Raw genomic sequence first — 24,322 nt, 5'->3', positions numbered from 1 at the left:
GGGAGATGTTCATTTTGCACCTCGATTGCAGTTCCACCAGAGATGCCCAACTTGTAAAACTACCGTTACCGAGTCATTATTATTTTATCGCAAATCTGGCATATCAACGGGTGTTTGTAGGTATTACCATGTGCGGTTTATTATACAATAAAACATCCCAATCACGATGGGATTTGGACAAGTTCAAGCTGATGGTTAACCCATTTTTCTGCCCATCGGCAATGTGGAAACTTGCCACTGCTGAAGCACAATTTGCCAATAAATTTGTCCTCCTGGGCATGGAAGAACAACGTTGGCTTCTTTTCGCTGAAAAGATTTATTAGTAGTGACCGTATACGGTCATCAATTAGATCGATAGAGAGATCGATATCGCAAACTGCTGCAAGAGCTGACTTTGTTTGTTAGCAAGCTGCTTCTTAGTTAAGTGGCCTGTTTTAGATGACAATGAGCGTATACGTCACTGACTTTTACATGAAACTAATCGGCAAGTTGCTACCAGCCTTTAGTGGGGTCAGACTGTTAATATTCGGGAATTTATATGGACAATGGTGTTGGTGGCATTCGAAGCAGGTGCCCGATTGACCATTGTCGTCCAAGGGACAAGTGCCCAATGAATTGACCCTTTTACGGTCCCTTTCTCGAGCCACCCGTCTATTTGGAGCGTGATGGACAGTTCAGAGCGTGGGAGTTTTCTTCGGTGACACCTTGACGATGCACCGCAACAGCCCTTTTTAACCAAATGCGAAAACTTGAAAAACCTTGCTTACATTTTGCAGAAATGAAGAAATAACTGATGGACACGTAAAAGACAGTCGGAAAATGCGTCATTCTCTATTGAAATGCATGCATTTGCAAGGAACTGTGGAGATGAATCAATTAACAGAGCGTTAAAAAAACGCAATTTTTCGTTATTAGCGTCATAATCTCTTGATGGATTATCTTGAAATTTGGATGTAGTATTTACAGTTTGGCAGTACGCGGTTGATTTTCCGCTAAATAGGCTGGCCAATATTTTCGACCAAAATAAATGTGCGCTACTACTTTCCAAATTTGTCTGTTTTATCGGGTACGCAACTTCCAGGGCAACTTTTGTGTCTCGTTGACTTTTTCGTCTCGCATCGCTTTCGCGAAAAAAAACTAAAAACATAGTATTGGGAAATTAAAACATCCATGAATTAAAATTCCACCAAAGTAATTTGCCAGATGAGAAAAAGTTTTGATAAAACAAATAAAATATTAACAATATTATATAAGTTTACCATTGAACATAGGCCTGGGTAACACTGTGTTAAGTCGATGCCTCTCTGTGAGGTGGTGAGTTATAACTCACCACGCCGCAGCTCGAATTGCGCTTGTGGCAGAAGAATTTTCCAAATCATAACGTTTAAAGACATTTTTAATTAATTCAAATTTAATTGGTTTCCATCATCGCATCGGAAATTGAGCAACAGTTTGATTTTTAAGTCATTTTATCGCGGTTTTTTTGTTTAGTCAATATTCTTAGAAAATAAAGTTCAATTTAGTTTTGGCATTGTGCATTAACCACTGAAGCTGAATGCAATTCAGACAAATATCAATGGCTCTAGATTTAAAATTCACCGGTCTTTCACTAATTTGAAATATCGGCGTTTGGAGTGTTTTTCGATTAGTTGGAAAGTGAAATAGCAGGATAATCGCAATCTTAGATGGAAAATATAGAATAATCGTGGCCCTTATGGCAAGTGCGACAGTTTGTGAAACTGTACTCAACTTCTTGAAGATGGGGCGCCAGCTTGCAGAAAGCAGGTAAAAATTATTTCTAATCTATAAATCTTTTCTCTTGAACTGAGTTTAGTTTTCCGTTAAGAAACTGAAGTGTTATGGATTCTTTATATTTAGCTCTCTTTGCTTTGCTGATTTTAAATAAGTTCGGCTTTTGCCTTTGGATAGATTCCCTGCTGTACTAAACACATTTTCTTCTTTCTTTCCAGGTGGCACTATACAGCATTCAGTAAGCTTAGGTGCTGCAATTGCTTTTCCCCTGGTTGGCATGTACATGTAGAACTTTTAGTACCATATTCATCAACTGATTCGTAGCGTGGATTTGAGCGATCCATTGAGCTGTTGGTTCCTTGGTAGTTGATTTTTAAACTTTGGATATATTGTGGGCGGTTTTGTATTTATATACCAAGCTCAACTGAATCCTTTTGCTAAAAATCAGCTTCAGATATGGAAATTTAGGTTCCAGTAGTAGATATTCAAATCAAGAAGCTTCATCTTAGATAAGGTGGATTTGGTTGCGATTAAACCATTGATTCCTTCACAAGAAATTTTTGAACGTTGACAATATTTTGGCTAGCTTTGTAGTTTAACACCAAGCTCATCTGAAGTTTGTCTCCAAATAATAATTTCAAATATGCAAATATGGGTTCCAGGTTTATGTTTTTAATCAAAAAAAGTCAAGAGGTTTAAGTCTGCCTGTTTTTTTCGAAAATTTGAAATAAATTCGACTGAAACAAGACGCCGGCTTTTTCTGCTTTTCGTTTTTATTTCATTGAAGAGAGAATTGGTAATTCGATTCATTTATAACAACGTGCGTGAGTAAATTCTGCTAGATTTTGATATCAGACATTTAGGTGCAAATCTAGGCTTACAGTTGAAGTTTCTACTCGTTTTACTTTTGGAAGTTGGAATTTTTATTGAAAAGTGCAGTTGCGTAAAAGCGTTCATTCTCAAATCAACATTTAAGAGACGCACAAATTTCAGGAGTCATGTGATTTGAATGAATTTTTGATACTTTGAAGAAATTGTGTCGATATTTAAAGCGCACTTTTCTTTACTGAACCCACAACTCTGAACTTGTAGAGTATTTTTCGTTTCTGAGTTATTACATATGCATATTTACTGAAACGGAAGGATTTTCGAAATCAAACTTACATAAGTTTTTCTTTTTAAAATAACTCAATCTTCTACTGAAGCGTAGTTGAATAATGCCCTGTATATCAGACTCTACTGGCATTTCCAAACTATGCAAACAAGCTTTTTTTAAATGAATAGATACTCATAAAAAATGGCGAATTCGGGTTTTTGGCCAGAAAGTTCTTCGGAAATAGTTGTATCTTAAAGAAAAATTTATTTGAAAGACGTAACTTGCCTGAAAACCCGATTTTCGCTAAATTGAAAGGAACAATATTGTCTTAGCAGGTCTAGTATTAATTTTCTCGCAAATTCTAAGAAATTGTTCAAACTTTAAAATTGCACCAAATGAACCTACTGGAATATAACACCCGATTTATAATGTTTCGAGTAATCACTGTTAATCGACGGATGGAGAAAATACAGAATGAGAAAAATTTCTATTAAAGAAAGCAAAATAAATTTGATCGAAATCCTCAAATCCATTGGTTTTACAAATATGCCCTCTATTGAAATTTCTGATATAAATGGTCAAGCGGAATACTTTGCAAAGCGTTTCCATGGTGGGTTTTTTTCAGGAAAATAACCGATAAGGAACTTCTCTAAAGCCAAACACACACACAGAAGGATCCAGATGGATTAAAATGCATCAAAAAATTGCTCCTTATTAAAAACTCTAGACTTTATGCAGCATAAACATTTCGCTAAAAAAGCTACATAAATTAGGCTTCGTTTAGAATTATTTGAATTAATAAGTAAAAAGCAACTGGTTAGAAAAATGCATTCAAAAATAACACGATTTGGGAGGAGAAGATTGATTAGAACACTGATTAGTGTCACGTGCCAAACTAATCGCATTTCAAATTAAATACCGAGAAAAATTACAGAAAAATGAACAAAATATCTAAAGTAACACTCAACCGCACTTAGGTATGTAGGTGGGGTAAAGCTTGTTTTTAGTGACACAAAGCGTTTAAAATAACACCCAACGACTACCTTATAATGAGCATAGATAATATGTGCAATCGGTAAGGAAAATTTTTATTTTCCTCGTGCGGAAACGTTCCATGAAGCAACTAATAACGCAAAGATAAAAATTGGATACTTACGTTCTTAAAATGTGCCAAAATTTAGTGTTCAAAATTATTCGTTAATAAAAGATGCCTATTTTGATTCTCGGGGTATCGGTCAATAGATAGTAGCAGAAAATAAAAACAATTTTTCATAGACCAACGTTTCAGCTTTATTGATTATATTTGAGCCATATTCAGGGCTCTAAAAGGGCAAACGGAGTTGTTAAAATATCCATCAAAAAGGTTTTGAAAATATGAATCCGCCTCAATCAGTGTCAAACTTATCTGCACATTAGATATTGAAAATCTTCTTTGGCAGCAAATTTCTGGACTTTAATTAGAGATCAATAAAGTAAACCTTCTAATTAGAGGAATGTAGAAGCATTTGACCATGGGAAACTTTTTTACTCTTTTAAAGCACTTGAAATTACGATCGCAAGCTTTTCCAACATTTCGCTAAAAGTTGACAAAAATGTTCATCAAAACGAGGCATTTCATTATTTTTCCTAGTGCGATACACTGTTTAAGAATTCAGGATTAAAACTGTAGAAGAAGAGCCTGAAACACGTCTAACATTCTATTGATTAATTGAAGATAAATGCCCATTTGTAACGAAATAATCAAAAACAGTCAATAATCAAAATCCATATTTATTTAAAAAAGATCCATAATGTAATACAGACGCAATAATTGGAAAATTATCAGAAACCATGTGATACGACACTTTCTCACTATCGACTATTGAATCGCAATTAAAAGTATAATAGTAATCTTGTAAGTGAAAAAACAAGATTTGATCAATCAGAAAAATCCTTTTCGTTCCCAATTCTGAAGGCTTCGGGTACTTTCAACATAACACCTTGTGCCCGTAGAAAAAATACGGAACCCAGCCAGAGCAAGGTTCCCACACTTTGGGAGACAAACCTGTCATCAAAATATCTGTATCATTTTTCATTTTCGTAAACATAAAATGAATGAAAAGCGATATTGGGGCAAACATTTGCCATTATTGTCCGGTAAAGGGTTCCGAATCGGTCAAGCCTTTGCATTCCCACACATTTCCATCGAGGTTCCAGTGTAGATGGCCGGTAAATGGGCAACGATCTTGAAACCCAGACGTCGTTATCAGGACGTGCGTAATAACCGTCGAGGATTTGAAAAAAACAATGGAAATTTGTAAAATCATTTAATTACTTTATCTATTGTGAAACAATGGCGCAGATTTGCAAACAGCAGACAACTCTAGCTCTTAAATGTCGCTGTCCAGCGCTCACCCACGAGTACCTTACTAGTATCACAATACACCCATCTGCCAGGTCACTAAATTCGTCGCTTTATAAACTACTGAATACTATCTGGACATCTCGAGGGTTCGTTTAAAGAAATCCAGGAAAAAAGCACAAGATACGAATCACCGGGACGGAATTGTGAAGACGAGCACTTTTTGTTGTCGAGTTTGTTTTTAATTTTCCATTGAGCTGTGAATCTTTAGCTCTAGGTGATGTTAATCGCATAATCTTGTAAAGATGTTTTTCAAGCACGTCAACATCGTCTCGAATCACATAATTGAGATCACTAGGAATGGAATTCGGTTTTGACTCAACGTTCGAGTCCAAATTACATAAGGGTCCTCGAATGATCGCATACTTTGGCTCGGAAACTTCCAGATTAGATAAGCGATTCTTATATATTAAAAGTCCTTTCGGGGCTTCGATCTTTAGCTTTTTAAGAGTGGCTAGGTACCCATTTGAAATTTGGCTCAGATTTGCGATTTTTTTTGGCGATACCAACAAAAATTTCGTATTTGAAACCAGACAAGAGACAGAAATGCGTCCATATGAGTTTTTAGAGACTCGAAAATGAGGCTCCTATAGTTTGCAACCGAAGACTTGAATGGTTCTGTTATATGCTGGAAGGTTGTCCCAAGTAAACCAGGGAAGAAGACAAAACGATATCAATAGAACCAAATGAATTTGAATTTGAAAATCACAGACTAATGCAGGCGTTTAGAACATTAGAAGAATTTAGACCCACCAAATCCAACTCTCACTTGTTAGCCCCAACTGAACCCTTTCCAGAACATCCTGTAAGAAAATTACCAGCTGTTGTGAACTGCTAAATGTTTGCTAGAAACCTAAACTAAGGCTTTCACGGCCGGTTAAATTACTGTTAATGTGTAAACTAAAACTGTTTAGAAGTTTCTTTTGCAGGAAAGATTGAAAAAAAATTCCAAGTGTGACCGAGCAAAGTTTTTCCTCCAGCGGATTTTCAAAAACAGTTTTTGTCAGCATCAAATTCAGCCAACGAAAATGTTAAACAAATAACTGTTGAGCAAATAAAAGTTGAAGCCTCAAAGTGAATTGCAGTGGTTTTTGAAATTACACCGCACACATCAACTGGCATGAACAAATCTAATATAATATAATGGAAAATCAAAGCAAAGAACGAGAAAGGTAGGAAAAGAATATTTACAAAAATAACACTTGCACAGTTATTGTTTATCTACGACAAGCGGTGTAAACAACGGCAACATTCCTGCTCAGACCGGTTTATCGAACAATTGAAATTGGGAAGTTTGACTGGGAAGAAAACATCTGTCTTAATTAAGGAATTGTTTCGGAACGATTACGAATTCGATTCCGTTAAACGTGTTAAAAGAGTGATTTTTTTTCTATTGAAGGACAATAACGTGGTCCAAGAGTCAAGAAAACCACTCTTCCGGTTTGATACGCATCGGTACGCGGACTTACTGCTAAAACCGTACTACCGATCTTTTGTGTCCAAACAGTGAAGAAATGTCCAGGATGTCGCTCGAATTTTACGTCGCGTTGATTTTCTAATTACTTAAGCTCCGTTAATTAGAAAGTTATCTAATTCATGGTTTCGTGGGCGCAGGTTTTTCGCTCGCCGGATTAGCTGCCTATCGTTGCGGCTAGTTTTCAATTTTGTGCAATTAAAACATTCATTGACTAACAGTTTTCACTCTTCGACACATCTGCAAGACGATAAACAGTGTAAGTGCACCCTATAAGTACTCAGGTTGATTCGCCATTATTTAGCAACTTTCAAAGTAACACCTAAACAAAATGTCGTTCACACAGCCAAGTTCTTTTATTCCTTCGGCGTCATTAGAATGATTTAGCACTGCTATTGGACATATCAAAACAATGTCACCATGAGGGGTAACATCTTGAGCCAATCAGCTCAATGTTTAGCCGAAAGGGTCAAGCAGTCGTCCTTCATACTTACCCTTATTGAACAATAGGGCTGACAGGCTTTGTTAGCCGAAGGCGATGCCAACTTTTTCTATTTGATAAGTTCGTCCAAGCCATTATTAATCAACACGAATTCACAACTGTAATAAGTTAATATTTATTTTGACTAATAAATCAGGCAGAGTTCAAAACGTTTACACAAACCGAAGTCTGGTTCACCCAGTAATTTGATCCTAAACGTTTTAACTCAACAAATTAGAAAATTGAGACGCGAAAAAAGTTTACTTTATCAGCCATACATCGCAAATAAATAACAAGGACTTCAAATCTCAGAAAAGCGCTGTTGGTACAAATATTTGAAAAATATGAAAGTCAAGGAAGCGTTGGGAATACTTTTGAAAACTTTTACAGCTATTGCAGGATTGTGGCTTGGACACTGTGAATTATGGGGTCAATTTTATTAGAAGGGAGCGAGGAAAGTAGCTAGCTTTACAAATGAAACCCTGGAATTTTTTGTTAGATTCGAAATAATCGATATTTTTTGTCCGTTTTAAGCAATTTTTAAACGGTAGCAAGTTTTAACCCTTCAATATCTTGCGCAAAAATTTTATATATGTAGGTATTTTGGGGGCGCTTTTTAAGTCGGAAACAAAAGAACAAAAAACGCAATAGTAGAATTTTGATTTTTGTTTGAAAATTTCATAAGGATGGGGATCGATATTCTTTAAAAAATTCAAGTCTCTTAAATTGCCTCGAATTCTGCATGAAATTTCATCAGAAAGAAGCGAGGAAGCATCAAAACAAGCTTTGTAAACGAAACGAATGTTCGGATCCGAATAATCGACATTTGCTGTCCATTTTGAGCAATTTTTTAGCGGTGGCGAACTTTTACTAAGGATATCTTCTGTAATGTAGACTCAAAAAGTTTATATATTTATATTAGGGCTTTTTTGAAGTCGTAAACAATCCAATAAGTTCAAAAAAGCATTTTCATAGGGGTTGGGCTCGATTTTTTCAAAAAGATATTCGAAAACAATTCCATCAGAAGGAAGCTAGGAATGCAACGAGCTCAATAAAAGACTCTCTAAAATATTCAGATCCAAAGAATCAACATTTTCTGTTCATTTAGAGCAGTTTTTGCCGGTTCGCGATTTTGAACCATCGATATGTTCCTTATTATAGGCTCATTTTTGTTTACACGTATATAAACAAACATTTTCCGACAAATCCAACAAAACAAAATTTGCACATAATTAAGACACTTTCCTAAAGCATCTAAAGAAAAAATTGAACCCTGTAGCTCACGGTTTAGAAACTACAGCACTTTTTTCAAAGTCGACAAGCAACTTTGATTTTTTCGCCGTCGATTTTGAAAAATTCTCAAAAATGTTCGGACAAATCCAACAAAACCAAATTTGCACATAACTAAGACAGTTTCCTAAAGCATCGAAAGAAAAAAAATTAACCCTGCAGCCCACGGTGTTTAGAAACTACAGCACTTTTTATCAAAGTTGACAACAAGATTGATTTCTTTGTCAAGTTGTCAAGTTTGAAAAATTCTTAAAATTTTCCGACCAATCCAACAAAACAAAATTTGTACATAATTAAGACAGCTTTCTAAAGCATCTAAAGAAAAACATTGAGCGCTGTAGCTCACCGTGTTTAGAAACTACGGCACTTTTCTTCACAGTCGACGAGCAACTTGGATTCTTTCACCGAGTCGATTTTCAAAATTCTCAAAAATGTTCCGACAAATCCAACAAAACGAAAGTGGCACATAATTAAGACCGTTTGATAAAGCAGCGAAAGAAAAAAGATTAACCCTGTACCTCACGGTGTTTACTACAGCACTCTTATTCAATGTCGATCAGCAACTTTGATTCTTTCGCCAAATCAATTTTAAAAAATTGTCAAAAATTTTCAGACAAATCCAACAAAATCGAATTTGTATATAACTAAGACACATTCCTAAAGCATCTAAAGGAAAAAAATTGAACCCTGTAGCTCAGGGCGTTTAGAAACTACAGCACTTTTTTTAAAGGCGACCAGCAACTTTGATTCATTCGCCGAGTCGATTTTGAAAAATTCTCAAAAATTTTCCGACAAAACGAAAGTTGCACATAATTAAGACACTTTTTAGAAGTATTAACGAACAAAATTTCGATTCTGTAGCTGATGGGGCTCAGGATTTACACGAGTTTTCTCTAGAGCTAACGCTCAACTTAAGAAAGTTTCCAAATATGCAGCTCATGGCGTTTAGGAAGTCGGAGAATCAGAGTCTTCAGAATCGACAAGCAACTTTGATTTCTTGGTGACGTTGATTTTGAAAAATTGTCAAAATTTATCTGGAAATTCGACAGAAACGAAATTTGCGCATCATAAAGACACTATTCAGAAGAATTCGCAAAAAAAGTTAAAACCTGTATCAAATCAACTTTAAAATCTACAGTACTTTCCTTCCGTGGAGGTGTGAATTTGAAACTCTCCCAATTTTTCTTACGAAGGTTAAGAAACAAAATTTACACGTAATTAAGACCTTTTCCGGAGGCATATAATTAAACTGAAGCATGTAGTGTATGGTGTTTAGAAACTACAGCACTTTTTTCAAAGTCGCCAAATGTATCTCGTGTGTATTTTAGTCTCTCAAATTGAAAGAATTTGATCAGGAGGAAGCGAAGAAAGCAACGAACTTTTTGAACAACAGGCGAAACAAGTTTCCAGAGCAAAAATTTGACGAAAACTGTCATTTCGTTTTTCGCCAACTTTGCCGACTTATCATATATTTGCCTTTAATATTTTATGTCTTTAACTTGTAGTCCATTCTGCTGATTTTCCATGATTAATTTTTTTATTGAGATTGATTCTCTAGGAACATTTTATTTTATTGATGATGCGTCGCGCGTGATTCCTTGCGCTTTGCTAGTGGCGGGTGATCTTTTAGTACTGTAGTAAGGCCTAAAATGAGACACGATTTACCCGAAGGTATTTTGCGCGTGATTCTCTTAAAGCGAAGAACCAAAATGTTTTGGGCACTGTGCAAGTCTGGATTTAAAGTCTATGCCTATAAAATTTAGGTTCCTGTTGCTGAGGTGTTTTGCGCGTTCTGCTCTTAATGTCTATAACCTCGCAGTACCATTAATCATGAAGATACGACTGCTGACTGAAAGTTTGGGCCTCCAAAGAGGCCAATAACTTTTGATATCCTACAAGTTTTAGACAGTTTTTTAGAAGAAGAGGGTTTTACATGCGAAAGATGCGGTTGACTCAAGTTCTAAAATAAGCGATTAGCAGGGACTAGCTCATGAACTACTGAGGGCCATTGAAATAACTTCCTCACTGCCGAACTTGACGAATATAAACTGGAAATATCACTCGGTAGACGACAGGATGTAATAATTTACCATGTAATGCGTGGCCAGTGCGGTACGGCTCGTCGGTTATTAACACTATCTTATCAGTTTTGCCCCGCATATGCGGACTTTATCGGAGGTAAATATTGTTCACCTATATTAACATATAAATAGCGTATGGTTTCGAATTTTTCTTGCCGAGGAATACGTCACATTCAGGCAAATATGAGGTCACTTTTGCCTGCCACGAAAAAAAATGACCATGTAGGAAGTGCGATAAGGTAGCTGGAGGACTTTCGTTTATTGGTTTAGTGTAGGTATAGGAATAATGGATGGCAAAAGGGAGAGATAGTAAAGTGGTCGATACAAATTATTTCAGTGAAGTAGTTAAAAAATTTGATGATTATTGTATGGCAGCTCAAGTGGGTTTTTACGTCTATCACGTTTTCTGCGCGTGGTGTAACATTTTTTATCTTTCGTTTATTCAAGACCAGGAAAAATTAATATCAACGGAAAACATATCGCACAAAACTTCGATATTACTTAAGGAGAATTGGTGGTAAATCCGCCTGATAGCGTGGCAAATCGTTAATTAATCAAACAATTTAGGACGCTGTCCGACGAATATGCAGAACAATTAATTAATCAATTTATTATACCATAATAATTAATTAATCCTCCATGGTAACGTAACTCTTGTTAGCTTAAGTTGACAGGGCAATAAAATTCGCAAGGTTTAAGATTTACTGCCTAGGAGGGAATTATGCAGAAAAATGCAGGACTGTGTCAGTTGCTTAGCGGTCGATTGGAAGCCATAACCAATAGGCGTTTAATGGACATTTTATTCGGTGTCAAGCCGACTCTTTTTGCGGCAGAGCCTAAATACGAGTCTTGAATCATCCGCAAGCACCGTTTCTTGCTCAACACTTAATCATCAGTAATCAGTACTGACCCATTGGCTGAAGATTAAGAAACTGCTAGCTAATTCAATCTTGTTTGTTTGCGACTCGAAATTTCCACACACCTCTAATATAATTTATGGCCCCGCCAGTAATAAACAATCTTGCGATAAGGGACTAAGGTAGTTTTAATATTTGCTTTGTACCAGCGCGCTTATAAAACTAGGCGGTGATTTTGTAATTCAACCGGCGGCTCAACTGGGATCACGCCGATAAAGCGATTGTAAAGCAGGGCATTTTTGAAAAGATTCACTTGGAGACGCGAACTTTTTCGGCTATAAAATAATCACCGTGATTAGCCGAAAAAAATTTTAAAGTAATAAGTCTTTAAAATATGCTTTAGCAAAAAAAACAATCTCAAATCTGTGTCCGATTGGAGTTTGCGGTAAATCTCACCAGAACCCTCTTAATTAATGGGGCAAATTATTACAGGGCATTTTTCAGATCGAGCGGTTTTTAATGTTTACTTGATGCGTATCGCAGAATAATTATCAGTAGGTAAACTATTTCGTTGGCACATTTATCAAATTTCAACGAAGTGAGTTCTAGTTTTCCGTTCCTTTCTAGTTGTCAGCTGAAGACAAAAAACCTTAAAATTTAATTGCTCTTTCGCAAAAAGGTTTCGGAAAATTAATAAATTGCTTAATACTTCATTTGTTAGGAACTTGGACTTGATGGTAACAAATTTCGAACCAAAAAATGCCTAAAAAATATATTTCAAAGCAAAAGCACTTTTAATTAAGTTGAAATGTTCTCAGTTTAGCTTCCAGTTGCCTGAGCAAATTAACTTGAAGCACTTAAGGATGATTCCAAATTGGCATCATTCTTAACTAATCTCGAACTTTTGACTGTAAATCGTTTCTCAATCGGTTATTCGATTTGAATACTTTTTTGCGAATCATAGCTCAATTCTAGAACAAAAAAAGTAAGAACATTGTTAAATAGTGTCAATGTTTTAAATTTTCTTGGTCAAAGTTTAAACCCGTCTGAGGGTAACTCAGACGGAAAAAGTATACCTACGTTGTTATAGCCGCATAATTTTCTGCCATTTGAGAGATATGCATTCCTTTACGCTTTTTTTTATTCATAAGAACACTGTGCATTGAAAATTCTGATTATTTTGTCACGCATTGAACTCTATAAAAAAACAAAAAAAAACATCTCTTGAGGCGTCAAAACAATAATACATTATCCTTAGGATAACAAAAACTTTATCAACTTAATGCTTAATGACAGGGCACAGAGAATCACAAAATAAATTTGTTTGCACAACTTTTAGTCGCAAATATAAAAAAGTTTCAGGACATTTCGCGCGGAAAATGTGGCCGGTGATTAAAATAAATTAATCTCTCGAATAGCTCAGGCTAAGCAAACGACTAAACTTTGAGCAAGAAAAGAGGGCAGTATTTAAACACCCTGTACAATGTGTTTCTTTCATTGTTTTAGCTTACTTTCAAACTTAAATGTTGTACATACAAGAATAAAACTGTGCTTCCTAAAAAAAAATGGGAAACTGGTCAGCAAATTTAAAAATATTCACAGCCAAAAGTTAGATAATATTTAAGCATGTATATTATAATACTTAGTTAAAATTAGAGATAACTACCGCAAAAGAGTCTATTGGATCATGGAAGCACATTTATTTATTTCCTTTTAACTAGCATTTGTAATACTGATTTAAGATTAAGAACGCAGTTTATTTTAGGAATTAAAAGTAGGGACGATTCTCGTGGTTTTATTAATAGAAGTTAAAGGAAGATATATGAAGATATATAATATGAAACTCATTAAGCAAGACGGTTTTGGAGCTGTACTTACGTGAAATATTTTGGCAAACTGTATTTCTTACCCTTTAATACTCACTTGCTTTACAGTTAAACATTGAGAAAAAAAATAACTGCAAAACTTGTTTCAACTTGCCACGCATGCAGGCAGATGTTTGTCAACAGACGTTACATTTGTGGTTTGTCAAGTGTGCTCTTCAAAACTTAAAATGTATAACAATGTTGAACATTTATAAAGTTTTCCTTTCATGGACCGGCTATAAGTCGGTTCAATCTGCTACTCGCAACTTTTAGTAAACTATCGGTATACGTAAATATTGTAAAAAAAACATTGCAAAATATGTTTGGAGTGAGGGCAAATTTTTAGTTGAAAATACATATTATAATTCTATAAATATTTTAAATACAAAATTACAATGAAACCGTGCATCCATGAAAATTTTTTGAGAAGCAGCCTTGCAAAGTATGTAGGTATGGTTAGAATTTAATTGTTCTCTTCAAAAGTACAAGAATACCTTTCTACATAAGTAAAATATTCCACCTGATAGATGCGCAAAATAAAGATATTTTTTGCAAGCAGATTGATTCTTCTGGAACAGTAGAAGTTCCAGTAATTGAGCTACTGAATCCTGAAGTTTTCCTTGTTATTAAAGACTATCGGTGCTTTAAAGTTGAATAATATTTTTGCTATAAACTATTTGCTGTAAAGCGTACTATCAACTTCGCTTATTTAACTCAAAAAATATTTGCTTTAAAATGCCATCAGACCCAAAGTTAATACTGAAGCTGAGGTCATAAAGTTTGAAGTTCGGGGATAAATTGGGGACCGTCATGTGTTAAACTCTTGTAATGAATGTATTTTATTGAAATACAAGCCTTTATATATCTTTGCTTTGGCAGCTCAATTGAAAAAACTAGGATTTGGAGCATTGAATTATTCTCAACTGGTAAGAGCCACAAACTTTATGACTGAATCACTGAGATGATCTCTGTATATCATCTGTTATTAGTCGTAGCTTCGAATTGGAAAACCCCATCTATCTGTCATACTTATCAGCGATTCTACTCGAAGAGTGTTTGAACATTTTAAATTATTACATTTACAACTCATTATTAATTTTTTTTTGTATTTTAGATGATTAAGTTTGTATGGGCCAACGGGCTTCGGATTCTTCCTGTGAGCGATTTGATAAATAGCTAACCTACTTTGGCCATGTTTTTTATATCCAATTACGGTTTTCTGGAGATATTTCTTATACTCCTGGTTACTGTATTAAGTATGTCTAGTCAACGTGAGGATTTTTGGGCTATTTACTTCTTACCAAATTATCTAGAAAAAAACCGAGATACATTTAAGCGGTATCGGTAGAAAAACATTTGGTAGTAATAAATTTATGTAATTTTCAGGAAACCTTGAACCGTGCAGTCCTCACCAGTTCGAATGCATCTTCATAAAACAGTCATCGAATGCTGATCCATCAAGGTAAGATCTTCATTTTATGACTGCAAATCCCTGGATTTTTTTCGCTGAAATATATGACGGGTCCGCGTCCCACCTCTGCTGATGTATCGGCATTTAATTCGCCCGATTAGAAGCGGACAAATAAAACCTGGCCGAGTTTGCGATAATGTTAGCATGTAGACACACACTCCAGAGTGTTTGAAAAAAATGTACTTGAGAGTGACTGTTGACGCAGTATCAGGTGAGAGTGGTGGACTTTTCCTTCCTCAGACCTAAATCTCAAGAGGCCCATTCTAGTGGGTTCACTATCAATAGCAACCGATTTCTTGCGAAGAAAGCCTCTAATACCGGACCTTCCCACAGTCATGTGCAATAATAGTTACGAACCGCAACATAAATATCAAGCAATAATGCACCAGGCGGTCATAGGCTGACCCTGTGACATTTAAGAAAGTCGAGAAGGTCAAGAGATGCGCCCGAAGAAAACAGGGACACTTGAAGATGGGCACAAAACTATGACCGAAAGTTTCGGTCTGATGTCACCCCGGTTTATCGTCGTTTTATTTCCATAAACACACAACTGGCAAATATTTGAGTTTCGACACGCTATGTATCACCGTTTACCTTTGGATTTGGCATAGATGTGCTTGGCACCAGATTAGATAAAACTAAGGTGAAACTGATTCAAAATGACTTTCCCGAAAAAAAATCCTGACATTATTTGAGAAGGCTTTCAGCGTGTTTGCGTGCACTAATTTGCTATGCAAGTCCGGTCTCGTGGCAAACCAGACAGATGGTGCAACTTTTCACCATTTGAAAAAAACTACCTCGAACGGGGTTGCTGAGTGGGTATTTAAAAGAAGAGGCGTCCGATTTAGGGGACAGCAAAGTGTGGCTGATGACTTAATTTGAATGTTTTTCCTCTGCGGCACACGACTCGGATTGTGCCGGTTCTTCTTCTCTCCTTTGTCCACCGTAATTTATGGCCTCTTAAGCTGCTACCTGAGTACCTGGCCGTCTTAAATTAGATGTGACTTCTGACAATACAATGGAAAACATTGTGGTATCATTACTGTAATAATCACTGGCTGACCCTTCCTGGTGACATTTCACTAGCGTTTGCTGAAGAAATCGAAGGACCGCCTTAACATTGGACACTCAAAAATGTTTAGCTTTTACTGGGACCCTTGGACTTTTGGTGACAATTAAAAATTTAAATCGCCTAAATACAATCAGCACATTTATGTGCAAAGCGGTTTGTTTAAATATCACTAACTACTGGTAAATCAATGACGGTTCAGCAGATTGCTTCGTTTCTTCAGCACGGCCTTCAAACTACTTCAGGTATATTTGCTTTTTTGCCTTAACCATTATGTCGTAACCGAAGTTTGGCACCTAGATGTTTGACTGTGTCTAATTTTTTACAGCAAAGCAAATTTGCTTAGCTAAATGGTCAATTAGTGGTGTGCAGTGTGTACCCAAAGTAGCCAGCTGCTTGGCTTCTGATGGAGGAAAAAATGACGCTCTACTAGGCGAAAGATTTTGAAAAGACTTCGAAGTGTCCTTATTGAAGAATTTCTCAAGAAAAGTTTCTGCTCTCGAAAAGCTAGAACATAGTGTTTTCGTAAATTTACTGGTTCTGCATTTTTTGCCACAGATTCTTTTGGCCCCCAACTCAATTAGAAGCAGGATTCGTAGTCTGTTCTTTGCCAGTATGAAAATTTTTCTGGTTAAATTGATCATGAAAAGTTTCTCTTCCTCAAAAAGCTAGAAACCAGTGCCTTCGCAAGCTTACTGGTACTGCAAAAAAATAATTTCCTCCACGGCTTCTCTTCGTACTCAACTCAATTGGAAGCAGGAGACAGCAGTAGGCTATTAGGCCTACAGCTTATCTCCTATAGGGCATTTTTCGATTTTAAAGCTTTAATATCTTCAGCTGATTTTCAAAAGAGCAATTTTTTAAAGAAATTCCTAGGAGATTATCCCACGGCCGCTCGTGAAGAAATTGCTGAAGATATATTTTTTTTAAATTCATGAACAAAAACTCCGTTTTCCATTTCGCAGTTTTGAAACGTATTTGTTTAAAAAGACTCAATCCCCATTTACTCAAGCCCCAAAGATGTTAATGTAAGCTAAAAACCCTTGATTTCAGCTTCATCATCAGAATATGTTCTACTTCCAAAACATTTTTCTACCCTTTACTATTCTTGTATCTTCCCTCATAAAGCTTTGCCTCAGTTGCGACTGTATTGCCAAATGTAGGTATGATGCAGCTGAGGAATGAAACATTACCTACAAGCAAATAAAGAGCGGGATTCGATTCTTCTTTTCTCCAAAAAAACTTTCTCTTAAAATCCAATTTTTTTCAGTATTAAAACTACAAAGCCACCGTTGTTGCTGCCCAAAAAAAAACTCCAGACATCAGTGGCGATCACAAACCTTCTCGAAACAATTAAAATTCTCCTTGACTAATTAACACGTTTTTTTATTGAAACATAATTAAAGCGTCTTCAATTAGCAGCGGTTTTATTATTGTTTTTTTGCCAGTGAATGCGGGGGTATTATGGGCGCCAATTTTGTTCAATAATAAGAATCCACGAGCGGTAGCACTGCGACATGATTTCTTCTAAATGAAAGTCCTGTCGATCGTTTATATCCGCCATTAAAGTGCAGTAATGAACAAGGTACTAATTGGATATATGAAAAAAATCGATAAAATTATAAACTTATTATTTCCTCGATCTAATGGCAGATTTCAATTAAAAACGAAGCGCAAAAAATTGAATTATCCAATGTCCAAGTACCAATAAAAATGTTGCAAAGCGAGAAGCGGTGAGAAGAACCAATGACAATTAGTTGAAAGAAGCTGCGTGTTTCGGCGAATTTGCCCAGAAGAAAGAGCAGTTTTTCAATAAAGGCTTGCTTGGTGTTTTGAGGAAGATTACATTTTTCTATCGATCAAACAAAAATCGATGATTCATTGTTGACGGTGGTAATCAGGCACCTTTCTTTCGATCTAAATTAATTTCAGGGGTGGTTCTTGTTGTGAATGACCTCGTCCAGTGCCCGAAGGGTGATCGACCGACCGGAAAAGTTATCATGCCCATTGTAAATGAGCCTCGTGTTGTTTAATCGTTATTTCCCGTAGTAAACGTTTTTTTTTCAGCTCAAGTTATTGAAGAGGAAAACGAATTTAATGCCAGTTTTTCATCCGATATGTGTAGGTAGCACCTACTCCCTTCAGCCTTTGGCTTTTTTTCGAAGATCTTTCTTCAGCTTGTCTACCACAAGTTCACTTTCAAGGTACAAAGGGACAAACCCACTTCAAATTTTACATTCAAGGGTTTTTTGTAGCCCTGTGGGCAAACTTAACCCTTTGGCTTGTCCTATTGGGGTGGGCAGTGGTCATTGCTAGAGCTAGACCAGGAAATAACAGGTAAACTGACTGTATAACGAACTTTTAATTTCTCCTATTGTGCGGTGGGATTTTCATGGGAAATTTTTGACTTTTTCTACACGAAATCCCCAGTTTATCAGTCATTCAGTTTGGAATAAATGGGTGCGATATTTTCAATGCGACTTCAACCCCATGAGCACCTTGCAACTCTTCCACGTGAAAGTAGAAAAATTGGGCTTCAACTTCACAACATTTTACTAAAATCCATGTACTCGGTGAATTTGTGGAAACTTCCACAACAAGGCAACATACAAGCTTCCATAAAAATAGATTTTTACCTTCAACCAGAAGCAGCAGCACAGTGCGACTTTTGTAAGAGAAAAGAGAAAGAGCAGACTTCAACTTTAGAAAATGTAACTGAAATCCACATACTCTTTGATTTTGTAGAAACTTCAAAACTTGACCCTTCTAAAACGCCGGGAGGGCAACTTGCAAGCTTTCATAGAAATAAATGTGTACGTTTAACCCGAAGAAGCAGCACCTCGCAACTTTTGTACGACAAAGTAGACAAATTGGACTTCAACTTCACAAAGTTTAGCTAAAAGCCAGGTACTGTTGATTTTTTAGAAACTTTCTTCTAAAACGGCGTTAAGGCATCTTACAAGCTTCCACAAAAAAAAATATGTAGGTACGTTCAACCCGAGGAAACAGCACCTCGGAACTTTTACACGACAAAGTAGAATAATTGTGCTTCCAACTCGCAAACCTCACTAAAATTCACGTTCTCCCTGATTTTTTAGAAACTTCCAAAAAGTGCAAAAGTTGCATTTGGTTCGGATGCTACAATCCGCTGTTCAATGAATTTACTTGAATGTTTATACTTTCATCTCCTTCTATTTTTAGTTCAATTAATTGTTTTTTTCAATTAATTTGCAAGTTTCTTCGATGATTATTGATTCTGTTTTGGCTTTTTGCCGTTGGCTAACACCGCACTGTTTCTTATCTCGATGCGGGATTATCTTATGCTATGGAGGCGACTTTAATATATTCGTGAAAACACAGAATTCAGAGGGAGCAGGATGGTAGTTTTGCTGGGTTCAACGGCAATCTTTTTGGTATTTTACGTTTAAAAATAATTGACATTTATCCTATTGCTAAAGTACAAACAGTATGAATACGACTAAAGTGAAGGCTTTAAGAAAGAGATTTAATTTCTTCATTTTCTATGACAGGAACTGACTTTTTTTGGCCAAATAAAGAGACAATTGGAGCGAATAACGCGTTCTGTTGGAACTTGCAACATGACAAGAATGAACTCAATTCAATTGAAACATCTTGATTTTATTTCAATTGCGTTTTTTTTTAAGCTGAAAGGTTTGAATCAGTGAATTTCGGTAGTCGTCCGGACTTAGCGGGAAAATTTGGTTTGAATGATTCGTCAGAATCGAAAAGAATAAAAATGTTCTAATTCCTTTCATGAGCAAGTTTTCATTAAATATACACAAAATTTGCATTTATTGCCATTAGAAAATACTCCATCCTATTTAGTCGCACTAAGATCACAAAATCCACGCAGCTTTACACGTACGTTCCTGATTCAATTGCAGCAATAAAAATGTTGTTTTTTTCATTTAGTGAACTTAACTTCCATTTTTTTTCGAGATGAGACGAAGTGATGGATTTTCACATTTTCAATTCACTTGGAAGCAAGAGAGTTTCTCAAATTTCACCGTCAAGAATGCAATTTTTCTGCTAACACGCTAAAAGTTTTCAGTGACTAGGTAGATAGAAGGCATTAATCGAATTAAACTCTTAACTTCACTGGAAAGAGAATAATTTAGTTCTGTGAAACTAGCGCGATTCTATTGGGAAAACTTGCAGGAATTGAGCTGCTTCTAGGTAAATCGTTCCATTGAAAATCTTGACCCAGCAGGAACTGAAATCTTTAACCCTGTTAGTTAAAAAGATAGATTCAAATTTTCGAACATCATCCTGCATGCTGCTTTGAGATGGACACATGCGAAAACTAAGTTCATAATAGCCACCTGATCATTTTGTACTTCACAAGCTGGACTGTAATTAGAAATTTTGGAGTGAACGTTTAAATGGTCTTTTGCATGTCCTGCCACCCGTCCGAAAGAACTAATTTGAACGAAAGCAGCTGAAATTTTAGTGTTTTTTTACAGTTAGCAAAATAACCATCGGGCAAAACTAAGGCAGACACTGGAAAAAAATATATTAGCAAAATTTTTTTCGGTTAACTAGCACGATTTGGAGCTAGAGAATCCACTTCTTCAGAAAATTCGCATCCTATTTGCTGCTGATGTCACGTTGCGAATAAAAAGCGACAGGTGAAATCGTGATGTAAAGACACCGTCGGACCGTCAGCTGCAGCTTCAGCTCAATACATAGCGACAAATAATAAGTGAAATTTCCTTACCTTGAGCGATCCTCACTGCCGGCATTTTAATTCTCATCTTGGCAACGGTATGAGTCTCTCTCGGCCCCAAAAAAAACCTAGTTCATCATCGGACAAACTGAACTAAGGGCGCGTAAAAACACCAAGGAATAAAATTGAAAAAAAAATTGCACGCAACACTACAAACTCCTGCTAAATCATCACTGTCCTGTTGGTCGCACGCGAAAAATTGCCGGTCTCGGAAGACATCGGCGCTCAGCTGCGCTCGTGTCCAAACCAGTCGAAGAATCAGCAAAAACAATCCGCAAACTGAGATGAAGAGCGCTCTCGCCCGCACGTAAAAACCTGTGTTTATGCGTCGCGATCCTGCTCTGAAGCTGAGACTTTCCTGGACCGCTGGCGATCTCGATGGTCCAAACGCGTGTGCCGTATCTTCATCCACCGGCCAGCTTCAGGCCCCTTGGTTACTTCGGCCCCAATCGGCACCGTTCGTGGCTGCTCGCGCCGGCTACTTACTAGCCAGCGGTCCCAAAACGTGTGTGTGGTGTGCGCGTAGTGGTGGGGAGGGTGCGCGCATCCCCGGAGTGGGGGCGAAGGGCTAACGGGCATCCGGAAGTTACGATCCGGTAAATGGCTCCGGTGAGTTTGCGGCAACATTCCGCCAAATGCGCTCCCCAGTTGCGGTTTTTTTGCACCGTAGGAACCGCGCAAAAAGCTGCGTTTTCACTAGTGGTGGGAAAAATGTAACTATTCGTTGCCCGAGTACTCGTTACTCATCCGGATGCGAAGTAACGAACACTCCACCAAACTGTAAAAAGATTATTCAAGCCCTCAATGTGGGAAAGAGTCAAGTATCAGTCAGGAATCGTGACATGCGAGTCCGAATCCGAACTCGTTACTAATCGCACTCACTCAAGAGTAATTACTAGGCCTGGGTACCACTGTGTTCAGTTGTTGCCGCTCTCTGAGTTAAAAATATATAAAGTTATAACTCATCGGATCATGAGTTATAAGTCTAACGCTTTTAAGTTAAAAATTAAAGCTTTACGAGTCCCGGCCATTAACATTTTGTCCCGGAAAAAGGTTAGGTATATTTTCCCAGCAACAGACCTAAGTCCAAAGAAAGTCGACTAGTTTTCTTGTAAAATCGATCTCTTAATTTGTTTGCATAAAATATTCAGTTTGCCAGAATTTTTCAGTAAAATGTTAGGAAAACCGCGGTTTTTCTGTTTAGAGACAGTGTTGTTTATAAATATTGCCCTAAACGTGAGAAAATTCCAGTTTCCAAGGGTTTTCCAAATAATTGATTATAAACTTTCGCTTTTTCAGTTCGGGGAAATATTTTTGGAAAAAGACCGAGAAATAATTATTAGGGTTTTGTCCATAATTCGAAGTTGCAAAAAGTTGTTCAAAAATGTTTGCAAAGTGGTTAAGGAGGCGAGTGTTCCAACGAAATGTCTCTTATAATTTTTCACAGAAAATACCTGAATACAAGAATTGCTTAATAGAAACTTTGTTAAAACTGGAATGACCTGAAAATTTAAAGGAACTTAAAAAATCTGCAGTCCAATGAGCGATGGCAGCGAATTTTCCAAATAAGTTTTGCTCTCTGATCGTTTTCGGTTTTGGAGAAAACCTTAATGGCTTTCAGGGAAAACGGGAGGAATTTATTTTCCTTTTGTCCCGAATTCAACGCTGAAAAAAGTTTTTGTAATTTTTTTTACAAAGCAAAAGAAAAAAAATCAGTCAAAACTGAAAAACCACTTTTTTTAACAAATCACAGTCTTCAGGGGTATGGAGGTGATGAGATTTCCAAGTAATTTGTTATAAACTTTCGCTTCTCCTGTTCGTTTTTTATAGAAAATTATTTGATTTTTGTGCCAAATTCATAAATGGAAAATACCATAAATTGTCAGGATTTTTAGTGAAACTTTAGAAAATTGAGCATTTTAAAGAAAGAGTATCTTATCAGACTATGAAGGCTTTCACGGCCGGTTAAATCACATTTAGGAATGATTTCCGGGCTTTGAAGTCGTGGTCTATGGAAATTTCTTCCTGACGTTTCGTCCACAACTGCGGTGGACATTATCAAAGGCGATGAGGCAGTGGGCGAAGTGATCTAGTCTAAAACTAGAAAATTCTGAAATTTTGAAGAAATTAAATAAACATTATTAATAAATGGCCCTTAAAATAAATCTAAAAACAAGTTAAAAAAAGTCATCAACATTTTCCCAGCAACGGAACTGAGTTACGCCGCCGATGCGTTGGGTTGGCGTAGCAGTGCGCCAACTCCTAAAAATTCACTGAGTGCCCAAGCCTAGTAATTACTGTTTTTTAATAAACTTTTATTTTATTCTTTATTATATTATTACTTTTTAATAAACTTTTATGGGTGTGTTCACTATAGTGCACCAACACTGGAAATGGGGATGCAGTGTTGGGGTTGAAAACGGTTCTACTATTTAGGGCGAAACGTGACCTCCTAGTGGAAAACATTAAATGCAAAAGTTGTAGATGATAAAAAACTCTAAAACTCTTATATTTAACAGTTTTTGACGAATCCTCAAATTAACCGTCATTCCGATTCTTTTGGGGATGCCAAAGACGAATTCTGGATTTCTAAAGAAAAATGTCTCCCGAATAATTGAGATTCTAATCTTCAACCAGCGCCAGTAATGTTTTTGGTCATTGCGTGTTTCCTCTTGCCAAACCTTTCATAATGGCAATGAAAATATCATTGACTGTGGGGCAGTAAAGTGACGAGAAGAGAAGCTCCGCTCCGGTTGGATAACAACATTATTTCTCTATTGGATTTACGAAAATGTGGACAAACCCAGGATTGTGAAAACGCTTAACTACCCCTTGTTAAATACACTGATCTCATGTTACTTAACAGACTGTCTACTTAACCGGGTAACGAAAACGGTTACAGCTTGTTCAATTTTAGCCGGTTGGGGAACCATTACAAAACGAAATTTACGACATTCTATAAAATAAAATGAAGAAATCAGGCGATGGCCAATGTTTGCGAAGGCATTTCCACGGCCCAATAAACGCTAAGACAGGAAATATTTACAACCTCATATTAAACGCAGTTCAAATAACCAAATCCCGTTGTATATCAGGTCAGACAATATCTTATGGTCATAAGGCTGTTATCAGCTTGTTTTCACAGGTTATCGTGCACATATTTTGTTTGTCTGATGTAGTGGGCTTATCATCCCGCGATAATGCTCTCTGTTCATGCTCCACGGTTACAACCTCCATCAAATCTTTCTTTCCAGGAATTAGATACCTATATTTACGTATAGCGTGTTAATCACTGCGGTCCTTTGTCTGGCATAAAACACCTGATCGATCTCGAAAACTGTTCAAAGTTGCTCGATCCAAATGTGCCGTTAATGCTTGACGCCTCTTTATCGCCCTGTCGGTCATTTTAACACATTATTTCAGTTCATACCTAACCGATTAGATAAATGAAAATCTACTGATCAAAGGCGGGTTTTTCCAAGCAACTGACACGTCGTTGTTAATCATGGACTATTGATGGTTTTACCTGGAATTGTGCGAAAATGTCCAGCTTAATTATTGACTTTTCAGGTGTGCATTTTGGATTAAACGAGTGTTGATAACACTGCCTGAGTTCAAAGCTAACTTATCTCCATGAGGGGAACATTCATGCGAACGGCTAGAAACGGTCTGGTCTGGGCAACTGAAACTGCTGGAATTTTCAGCTACTTTTTTAAAACACATAACTTTTACAACAAT

The 24,322-nt window shown here is 36.7% G+C and overlaps 1 protein-coding gene and 1 long non-coding RNA gene across 2 annotated transcripts in view; one reads left to right on the top strand and one right to left on the bottom strand.

Moving 5' to 3' along the window:
• LOC109533397 (B-cell lymphoma/leukemia 11A) overlaps window positions 1-21,330 on the bottom strand; it is a 46,570-nt gene extending 25,240 nt beyond the window's left edge. Inside the window, exon 1 of the mRNA XM_048665528.1 lies at window positions 20,576-21,330. Coding sequence (XP_048521485.1) covers window positions 20,576-20,612 — 37 coding nt within the window. The 5' untranslated portion in view covers window positions 20,613-21,330. The remainder of the gene's footprint in view (window positions 1-20,575) is intronic.
• On the top strand, window positions 15,757-17,258 carry LOC125504122. The gene is made up of 2 exons (XR_007281287.1): window positions 15,757-16,082; window positions 16,166-17,258. It is a non-coding gene; the product is annotated as an uncharacterized LOC125504122 (long non-coding RNA).
• Window positions 21,331-24,322: the final 2,992 nt, after the last annotated feature.

The sequence above is a fragment of the Dendroctonus ponderosae genome, unplaced genomic scaffold (assembly GCF_020466585.1).
Source record: "Dendroctonus ponderosae isolate FM_Combo_2020 unplaced genomic scaffold, Dpon_F_20191213v2 Dpon_F_20191213_1, whole genome shotgun sequence".
Taxonomy (NCBI): Eukaryota; Metazoa; Arthropoda; class Insecta; order Coleoptera; family Curculionidae; genus Dendroctonus; species Dendroctonus ponderosae.
This window is presented reverse-complemented; position numbering and strand designations above follow the sequence as displayed.